The sequence below is a fragment of the Lynx rufus genome, unplaced genomic scaffold, assembly GCF_022079265.1.
Source record: "Lynx rufus isolate CCGP_SWC_20201006 ecotype Redwood Valley unplaced genomic scaffold, mLynRuf1.p SCAF_1, whole genome shotgun sequence".
In the NCBI taxonomy this organism is placed as follows: Eukaryota; Metazoa; Chordata; class Mammalia; order Carnivora; family Felidae; genus Lynx; species Lynx rufus.
In genome coordinates this window covers 116,596,610-116,607,328 of record NW_025814823.1, presented here as the reverse complement: position 1 = coordinate 116,607,328, position 10,719 = coordinate 116,596,610, and the positions used below count along the sequence as shown (strand labels likewise).

General features: G+C 38.1%; 1 protein-coding gene across 3 annotated transcripts in view; it reads right to left on the bottom strand.

The window, feature by feature from the left end:
* Positions 1–1,003: 1,003 nt before the first annotated feature.
* The window catches only part of ANKHD1 (ankyrin repeat and KH domain containing 1), a 134,280-nt gene continuing 124,564 nt past the window's right edge, over positions 1,004–10,719 (bottom strand). For 2 of the 3 annotated variants that reach the window (XM_047085698.1, XM_047085711.1), the window contains 5 exons: positions 6,483–6,659; positions 5,183–5,434; positions 4,483–4,658; positions 3,084–3,248; positions 1,004–2,820 (listed from right to left, as the gene is read on the bottom strand). In XM_047085698.1, coding sequence (XP_046941654.1) covers positions 2,761–2,820; positions 3,084–3,248; positions 4,483–4,658; positions 5,183–5,434; positions 6,483–6,659 — 830 coding nt within the window. In that variant the 3' untranslated portion in view covers positions 1,004–2,760. The remainder of the gene's footprint in view (positions 2,821–3,083; positions 3,249–4,482; positions 4,659–5,182; positions 5,435–6,482; positions 6,660–10,719) is intronic. The other variant, XM_047085705.1, reaches the window with a different exon arrangement.

Below are 10,719 nucleotides of genomic sequence, written 5' to 3'. Positions count from 1 at the left end.
TAGGATTTCCCCTTTGAGAGCAGGGACTGAAGGAAGCAGACTGGCCTATAAAAGGGCAAGTCAGCACACTGTAGCCACAATAGGTTTAAAGGGTCTTAAAACATCAATGATTTTATTGGTGGTCGAATTTTATTACATTAAATACTACTTGCAATAAGTGGGTCCAGAAACCTTGATGATATAGTTTTATTCCTTGAAAGAGCTGTTATTTTCATTCTGATGGGGTTTGATCTATGCCTCAGCAGGACATTTCTTAATGATTTGAAGTCTCACTATGAATGTGCAAGGTTTTCTTCTGCCTCTGTTAAAATCTCAAAATCAGTACTGTTCCCCACAATAGCAGGCTTCTGATTCCATGTGAGAACCAGTGGTAGTGGCTCTCAAACCTCAGTAATGTAAACATTCTATTCGTTTCCAGTATTCCCATACCATATATCCATTTCACAAGAAAAAGAAGTGTTAGCACTGAGAGACACTTTTGAGTTCATTTACGTTCAATTTTATTTTTAGATGAGGAAAGTGAAGCCCAGAAATGAAAAAGGACTTGCCTAAGGTCATAGAGCTTCAAGCGGCAGAAATGAAAACAGAATTTAGGCCTCTCTTATTCCACTGCACCCATGCTGCCTCCCCCCAAATCCCTTGTATATTTTGAAAGTAATTAAATTCTTACCTGAGCTAGGTTTAATCCAAGGTTCAGGTTGGTAAAATAGCAGTAAAGTAATGCCAGGAAGAGGCAAGACAGAGGAAGAAGAGATTATAGCAGGCAAAATGGGTTGGGGAGGAGGGATCCAAATAGAAAAGAACGCAGTGCTGGTAGGAGGGCAGGGAGGAGGGTATCCTGAGTAACTACTACCAACTGCACAGCTCCTGTTTCTTCCTAATCCTCCTAGGGGTTTCTCATAATTGTCCCCTCTACTCATGGATTATAGTTCCTGACCTGAGATAAAATTTCTTATCCTGTTATACTCAAGGTGCAGAAGACAGGGTTAAGGGCTCTCCCAGATAATTCAAATGTATTGTAGATTGTTAAGATAGGAAAAACATTTTTGTCCCACTGAATAATTCACTTAATATTATCTGTCACTAGTATATGTTTCACCAAGAGTAGTTTCATTCATTTTACTATTAGGTGATTTTTGTTGTTGTTGTTAGTGGTAAACACAAATAGCAAGGTGTACAGGTGACCCAAGGGGTCTTTTGTCACCCTCAAGGTAAAGGCATCTCTTGAAAATACTTGATTTGGTTATCAAGCACTAAAAAAGCAGTAACTTCAACATGTGTGATACTTTTCAAATCCATTCAAAATAGAAAATAAGAAATGAGCTTAAAGACTCATATGTAAGATGATATGGAAAACGAAAGAATCAGGTATGTCTAACACAGAACTTGGTGTGTCCCATTTAGTGGTGGCTTTAGGAGCCAGGGAGGTAAGATTAAGAACTCCTGTTGGTATGAAAGTTGAAAAGTGCTGCTTGTATGGTTCTGCTGCTAGTTATTTTAATTTAATTTTTTACATATTCTTCTTTGCCTTGATACATGTTTTGACTTCTCTATTGGCCTTACATTTTTTTGTTTTGTTTTGTTTTCTGGATTGCCTATCCATAAGACCAGGACACTCTACTATATTAAAACATGAATAAGGTGATGACTGTTCTTTTCAGAGGCTTGTTTTTCCTTCTCTATTGCATCAGATTCTTGGCATAGCCTATAGTTTGGCCAAAGCAATCCATTCTAGTGTTCCTGTGTTTAGCTTGTTAAACATATTGGCTCTTCATACTTGGGGCTGTGGAACTAAGTCCAGAATTAGTTACATATTTATAAACATTACTCTGCTGATTCAACAATACAACAGCATTACAGGAGGTATTCCCACCCACTCCTATGTCCCAACCCAAATAAAACATAAAACACTATAACAAAATAATCTTTAGATAAAAATCAGGAAGCACAAAAGGAACCTGATGTTGATTTGGGTGTCCCTACGTTTGTTCAGTGTCACCTGATTGCAATCCTATTGTTCTTATTGACACTTGTGATCCATAAAGAGCTAAACTTCGCAAAGGCCTATCTGCTAAAGTCAGGTAAGACACATTGCAGGGGCTTAAAACTTTCCCACTTACAAAATGATAGGGAAGAGAACAAGAAAACAAGGAATGTTTAACACAGAACAGGTAGGTAACTAATCTTCAAAATGCTTTTTCAAGGCAGTCTAAAAATGATCTCCAAGCATAAAATGTGAGATGCCTGTTAGAAGTAGAGTATTAACAACTTGGTTCAATAGGATTGTGGATTGGGTAATACCTGCATGACCACTGAAAGGATCACACCCCACTTCTAAACACTGTTCATCTTTTTATTGAATATTCTGGTAAATATTTCACATTAATACAGGCTACATTAAGTAGAGCCACTATATGACAAGAAATTTACTCAACTTTTTCCTTTTAAGTATGTAAACAATTGTACATGTATTTACCACCCTAAAAGGTTGAAACATGTAATCATCTAATTCTCTTCTGCATACAAGTAGCATTCAGTATGTTTAGCCAAAGCACTAAGTTCAAAATGGCTAAACTAACCAGAGAACATAATCAGGTGGATAGGAAATCACTTTGTTCTTATACAATGGGCAATCAAATTTCCATTGCTAAGCCTCAGAGAGAATTTCTTAGTTAGGCACATTAAAAAAAAAAAAAATCCCCAGGGTTCTTCCAAGGTCATAGGTTTCTCAAACAAGGCTAAAGAGTAAGACCTTCTAACTTAGTTGACATATTTGAGATGCATGTTTCCAATATGAGGAGCCCACGTGCCAGGCCAAATCTGAAAAGGGGGAGGAAAAATTGGAATTTCTAATTAGGAATCTTTAGACATTTACAAAATGAATATATAAATGCAATGGCAATTCACTGTGCCTAGGAAGAATACACATACATGAGATAAAATGTTTAGTAGCATCATATAGATATCAAAAATCTTAATTCAGATGAAGGTGGTCGGATGTCATTTTGATATTTAGAATTTGTAATACCCAAAGAATTAAAAGAATGACATGTCAAAATAAAAGAGCTTTAAGTCCATTTTACCTGCTGGGCATCAGTGCATTCAGTTGAATTTTGAATAACTTTTATCATAGGGTTCCAAGCAGGATCTGGGTTGTGAAGTCCATTAAACAAGGGTCCTCCAGGAACATCAGCAAGCTGAGGATGAGAGGGTATTATGGTGCCTCCATACATGGAAATTGGCAGACCCTATGATAGCAGAAAGAAAGGTTTAATCCTGAAGTGATTATAAAGGATGATTCCATAATACCAGCTTAGTTCTTTCTAATTTCCCTTCCTCCACAGAACTACAGAGGATCCTTTAAATACAGCATCATATGGTATTGAGAAATCAAAAGTGATAACCTGAAATAGCAACACTTTTCTTTCTTTTTTTTTTTTATATATGAAGTTTATTGACAAATTGGTTTCCATACAACACCCAGTGCTCATCCCAAAAGGTGCCCTCCTCAATACCCATCACCCACCCGCCCCTCCCTCCCACCCCCCATCAACCCTCAGTTTGTTCTCAGTTTTTAACAGTCTCTTATGCTTTGGCTCTCTCCCACTCTAACGTCCTTTTTTTTTTTTTTTTTTCCTTCCCCTCCCCCATGGGTTCCTGTTAAGTTTCTCAGGATCCACATAAGAGTGAAACCATATGGTATCTGTCTTTCTCTGTATGGCTTATTTCACTTAGCATCACACTCTCCAGTTCCATCCACGTTGCTACAAAAGGCCATATTTCATTTTTTCTCATTGCCACGTAGTATTCCATTGTGTATATAAACCACAATTTCTTTATCCATTCATCAGTTGATGGACATTTAGGCTCTTTCCATAATTTGGCTATTGTTGAGAGTGCTGCTATGAACATTGGGGTACAAGTGCCCCTATGCATCAGAACTCCTGTATCCCTAACACTTTTCAACAATAAGAAAAAAACCCAACCAATGAAATCCAATAGCAAATCATCAGGAAATTTCCCAACTTTGATGAACACAGATAATACCCTCAACTTTTCCATATTTTAGTTTCACCAATGAGCTTGTGCTAAGAAGAAGAGGGAAACCCTACTTGGTTGCCTACAGCCACAGTCTGGCTTTAGGGCAGTCAGAAAGTTCTGATAGCAGACAACAGGGCATTGGGGAGCTCACAGCCAACTTTGTAGAGGGGCAGAGGCCTCTCTCAAAGCTGTGGCAGCAAAACCCAAAGCTGAGAAGTCTAAATGTCTCAGGTTTTTTGAGAGGAGGGAAGCATCCTCAGCATAGTTTGAGGACAAACTACTGTAGCCAACATAACTTACTTTTGAAACTGGGCAAAAGATCTGGCTAAGTCATGGAAACAAACTCATTACACCCAAAGGGGGAATTATTTCAGTATAAACTATTCCTTAACATTGGCTAGCAAAGTGTTAAACACGTTACAATGATGTTTGTTGACTCACTTTAGAAAAATCCAGAAAACTGCTTGCCATAGGTTGATGAAAAATGTTAGAGGGGGCTACCATTCCAGAATCATCTCTCTCCATTGGTTGATGCTGGGAGAATGTGCTTGGGTCTGACAACTGTTGATGCATTGGATGGTTTCCTATCACAGACTGTGACCAACCTGATAAGCCTTCTGGAAAGAAGAATTGAGGACAGGGTTTGATATTTATTTGGGTAAAATGACAAAATATTACTACTTAATCTTTTTTTCATACTCAATTTTATCAAACTCATTCCTATGAGAAGCTCAGTGCATGTTCATGACAATCTTTGCAAGCCAAAAAAACCAGTTCCTGGAAAACTGGGTGAAGTCCTTTGAATACCCCAAATACTCTACCTAGTCCTTCAAAAGAGTAAATGCTCTCTAGAAGAACTCAAATGATTATCCCATTCTATATTGGAAAGCTTAGGAGGGAAAGGAAATATGCATTGAATCTTTTATGTCTAATCTATACTTATTATTATTATACATATTATTATGTATAAAGGAAACTAACATTCCAAACTCTGAAACTGAATTCTTCAAAGGTATATACACCCCTACTGATCATTAAGTGTAGGAACTAAGCTGTTTTGTTTTAAGGAACTAAGTTATCAGGGCAAAATCCCACAACTTACTCGAGCTATCCCTCCAGACAGAGGGCAAGGTAACTATACCTGACATAGCGTTGACACCAAATGACCAGATTCCACTGTGTCCAACAGGAGCGACAAAACTGGTCCCCACAGGGGCTTGTGCGACAGACCCTCCTTGCCGAATCCGGGCTAGTCTCTCTGTTCCAATGGGGGGAGGTATCTTTCGATCTTGACTGGCACTGCCTCCTTTTGGTTGGCCCAATGTAGGTGGGGCAGAGGTGGCTGAAAGAGGTGAAGATGATCCCGAAGAAACAGATGGAATAGGAGAGTCACCTGGTGGCAAAATATTTCTCTATTGTTTTATTACATTAAAAACTAATTATAAGAATATGAGAAACCTTGTTGGAAAGATCATAACACGGGTTCTGTAAAGAAAAATTTCATTTTATAAGATCATTCAAATGAAAATATGTAAGTTGTATGAATATTTTGTTACTTCTGTGTATAGTGAGTATAAACAGATAGTCTAAAATTTTTTTTCCAGATTGATGAAAAAGCTAGAAGGAAGGCCTAGAATAGGAATAGGAGTAATTCTTATTGTAGTTCTAAATAATCTTCTCAAAACATATATTGTACAATTATGTAAAACATAATTTTAAACTAACTCAAATGTGGCAATGTTTGTATAGTAACTAGCATATTGTCTGGAAAAAAGCTGGTGGCCCTCTATACTTGGCTGTTTTCTTTTGTGTCTTTCCACAACCCTTTTTCCTCCATAAGGAAGAAAGGTTAATGTTAGCAAATATCTTGGATTCAATTCATGACTTGGTTTCTTACTGGGATTCTCAGGTCATGGTGGTAATTTTCCTTGTCAAAAGGGCCAATACTCATTGACTATGTCATGATGCTCATTAAAAAATTGAATCCTGTTCAAGTACCGTTAGAACTCCATCTGTTCTGAATGTTGCAATAACTAAGAATAAAGGAATACTGTCCCTTATAAATGGCACTATCATATGGTTTCTAAAATATAAAAATAAACTAAGAAATCATACCAAACTGAATAGATACATGAATTGACTTCTTTGCAGACTTAAGAAATTATTTTGCAATACTATCCTCAAAGGGTCCTTCCTTTTATAAAACTACTTGTAGTACTTCTTCTCTTGATTCTTGACCCTTCTCAAGTTTTTTATCCCACAAATGACTGATAATTTTTGACATGACTGCAGTACAAACCTTTGGTATCTGCATACCATCATACCATTGACTTTAGTTTACTAAACTTTAGTTTACTGAAGTTACTATGCAGAGTTCCCTGAGACAAATGGTTAATAACTTATTCAAGACTCTTTGGGAAGAGTTTCTCCAGGATTCCTACATGAGTTTGAGGCGCTTGTCCAAGGATGGGGAGAAAAATGTTGTCTGTTGAAACTTGGAGTCCCAACAGGAGCAGGCCCTTGCAGGAAAACCCGAGTTCCTGGTATGCCGGAAAAACTCGTCAGGGGAGCAGAAGAGGAAGATGGGGAGCTGCCGGATGGGTCAATGGATGGTAAGCCTGAAATAAAACAGGTCCAGACATCAAATCAGCCAAGGCTTTAACATGGAAAGCCCTAACTTTACTTAATTCCTTTTTAAAAAAGAAGAAAGCATACAGTTTACTTTTGTAGATCACAGCAAAATAATCCATTTATGTGACACTGTATTATGGCCCAAACCCATTTTTTTCTTGCAGTCCAGAAGAATATCACTAAACAGCACTAAATATAGAAGAGTGCAATGTTTTTGTTGTTGTTTTGAGAGTGCACAGGAGCAGCAGGGGGTGGGGAGGAGGCACAGAGAGACAGAGAGAGAGAGAGAGCGAGAGCGAACCCTCTGGGGATTCTCTCTTTCCCTCTCTCTCTGCCTCTCCCCTGCTTGAGCGCTCTCTCTCAAAATAAATAAATAAACATTGGAAAAAAAAAAAAAAAGAATGGCAATCACCTGGGGGCTCCTGGGTGGCTCAGTTGGTTAAGTGTTGGGCTCTTGATTTCTGCTCAAGTCATGATCTCAAAGTTGTGAGATTGAGCCCTTGTGTTGGACTCTGCGCTGTCAGCGCAGAGCCTGCTTGGGATTTTCTCTCTCCTTCCCTCTCTGCCCCTCCCCTGCTCATTCACTCTCTCAAAATAAATAAACATTAAAAAAAAAAAAAAAAAGGCAATCACCTGGAATAATGTTCTGGATAAATCTCAAAGCTTTCACTAGAGGGGACATGCAACGAGAGCATGCTGTGACTAAGTGGTCCCCATCAGTAACTTCTGCTTTTCCTTTTGTCGAAAATCTAAAAGTATAGCTGTTCATCTACATAAATACAGTTGTCTCCTATGGAAGATGAATAACACAATCTACCAATGTTTCCTTCCTAATGAGGAAAAGCATACTATTAAAGATAAGTATTCCGGGGCGCCTGGGTGGCGCAGTCGGTTAAGCGTCCGACTTCAGCCAGGTCACGATCTCGCGGTCCGTGAGTTCGAGCCCCGCGTCGGGCTCTGTGCTGACGGCTCAGAGCCTGGAACCTGTTTCCGATTCTGTGTCTCCCTCTCTCTCTGCCCCTCCCCCGTTCATGCTCTGTCTCTCTCTGTCCCAAAAATAAATAAACGTTGAAAAAAAAAATTTTTTTAAAAAAAAAGATAAGTATTCCATCTGATACAAAAAATCAACAGTTGCAAACTATATCAAAGTTTCTATCAAGTTTGTGTAAATCTGTATTCAGCAGTCTTCTCAAATGCCACTGCTGTTTCTAGAGAATGTATCGGGGAAAGGGAACAGGTGTGTGCAAAAGGATTATACGTACTCATTTCAGGAAAAAATAGTTAAAATCAACATGAAAAACTGTCAAACTTCTCTCAAGCAGTTCTTCATCCATTTAAAGTATATGGTTCAAAGGCTTTTAGCAGATTCACAGAGTTGTACAACCATCACCGCAAGCAATTTTAGAACAGTTTTGTCTTCCCTAAAAGAAACTCTGCACCCATTACCTGTAACTCCCCATCGTCCTTTACTCCATATCCCCACCTCTAAGCAACCACAGTAGATTTACCTATTCTGGAAATTTCATATAAATAGAATTATACAGTATGTGATCTCTTTGTGACTGCCTTTCTTTCACTTAGCATCAGGTATTCAATGTTCATCAATGCTGTAGCATGCATCAGTACTTCATTTCTTTTTACTGCTGACTAATAATCCCATTAGATCAATACACTACATTTTGTTTTATATTTATCAGTTGATGGACTGTGGGCAATTTCCACTTTTGGGTTATTATGCTGCTATGAACATTTGTATACCAGTTTTTTTGTGTAGATATAGGTTTTCTGTTGGGGAGACCTAAGAGTGGAATTACTGGATCGTATGGTACCCTTGTGTAACTTTATGAGGAATTGTCAAAAACTGTTTTTTTCAAGTTGCTATGTTACTTTGAATTTCCACTGGCAACATTTGAGGTTTCCAATTTCTCCACATCCTTCTCTATTTTCTTCAGTATTACTATTTCTTACCTGTGAAACAACCAGGAGAGTAAACTATATCCATGAAAGAAGAGAAACAAAAGAAGCCATACAGGCAGTTAAGACATAAGGCCAAGCTGGGGCGCCTGGGTGGTTCAGTCGGTTAAGCGTCCGACTTCTGCTCAGGTCATGATCTCACAGTTCGTGGGTTCCAGCCCTGCACTCGGCTCTGTGCTGACAGCTCTGAGCCTGGAGCCTGCTTCGGATTCTGTGTCTCCCTCTCTCTGCCCCTCCCTGCTCATGCTCTGTTTCTCTCAGTCTCTCAGAAATAAATAAAAAAAGTAAATACATAATATATGTATATGTATATGTACATATATATAGCCAGGCTTACCAATCCTGGACCCCAGAGGGAAGGTCCAGGATTAATGCTTGCTTTCTAAAAAAATGATTATTTTTTTATTAGCAATAAATAATTTTGATGTTTTAGATCTAAATAATTAAGGTTCCCAAACCTTGTTTTCTACCAAACTAGATAGCAGATATCCTTGATTTTTTTCTTTTTTCTAGAATTTCATAATCTGTACATCTTCTGGGAGGCAGCATGTGGAATGCAAAGAGCTCAAACATCAGAATATGAGAGTTCTGAAGTCAAACTGGCTAAGGCATTCAGAATTCACATGTCAGTGCCAGTCAAGTCAAAGATAAATGCTTTCTACACTGATTGCCTGAGCACTGGCAATGAGTTCTTCTTTCACCCTGTGTGTGGCCTTTGAAAATCTTTTAGTTTCCTCCAAACAAAAAGTGAAAACAAATATCTATTTATAGAAAAAAATAAAAAATTAAGAAAAAAAATCCTAGAGAACATTTGGACCACAGTTGATCTTATGTAGGCTTATATATTTACTTGAAAGATGATATAGGGGCGCTTGGGTGGTTCAGTCAGTTAAGCGTCCGGCTTCAGCTCAGGTCATGATCCCACGGTTCGTGGGTTTGAGCCCCGCATCAGGCTCTGTACTGACAGCTCAGAGCCTGGAGCCTGCTTTGGATTTTGTCTCTGTCTCTTTCTCAAAAGTGAATAACATTGAAAGAAAGAAAGAAAGAAAGAAAGAAAGAAAGAAAGAAAGAAAGAAAGAAAGAGAAAGGAAGGAAGAGAGGGAGGGAGGGAGGGAGGGAAAGGGGGAGGAAGAGAAGGAAGGAAGGAAGGATGATATAACAGCTGTTTTCCTGAAAAGACAAGTAAATAAAAGCATACCTGAAATGAAAATTAAGGTCACACCATATCCATAAACTTCCAGATCTAAACACCATAGGTCAGTTTGTAATAAACAAAAAGGAAGGCTGGGTTATGAAAGACGGTTTTCTCACTGGAAGGAAAATGCTACGAGGCAACAGAGCCTCTTACACCATTCTATGTCAGTTGCAATTTCTAATTTGTTTTTCAGAATAGTGCACATTAGACTCAAATTTGGCTCTTTGACTCTGGAAAAAAGACTGGTTATCTAAATATATCCAAGTCAATACTAGACTCATATCTATATCTTTCTTATAACGCCTCAGCAGCTAATTTGTAATTTCAAAAAACCAAAGAGCTGAATCTAAGTTGGTCTTTTTACATTAAGAGCCCACAAATGACTGGATCTCTAATAATAATATTAACATTGAGTCTGAGCACCCAAGACTGAAATATTGTAGAATATTTCAAAGAATAATGCAGGTTATGGACTAGTACCTAAACGCTTCTGTAACACAAACTTTTTAAATCTGAGAAATGCAAACATTCATGATGATTTTAAAAACGTCTATAAATTTGAAATCCTTGAAGTATCCTGAGTCCCTTTTTATTAATATCAATATACCAATTCTTAGAAAATGGACTGACACAAGGTCTAACCTCCTTGCTATGAGGGACAGAAACATCAGATAGACCACATAAGGCAGCTCATTGTATGTGAGTGATTATCTACAGCTATATTGCTGCCCCCTCAAACAGCAATCATTAAAGGGTCTTTAGTATTTATGACATAGTCTTTTTTCTTTCTTTCTTTTTTAATTTTTTAAATGTTTATTTTTGAGAGAGAGAGAGAAAGAGACAGCGTGAGAAGGGGAGGCACAGGGGCAGAGAGAGAA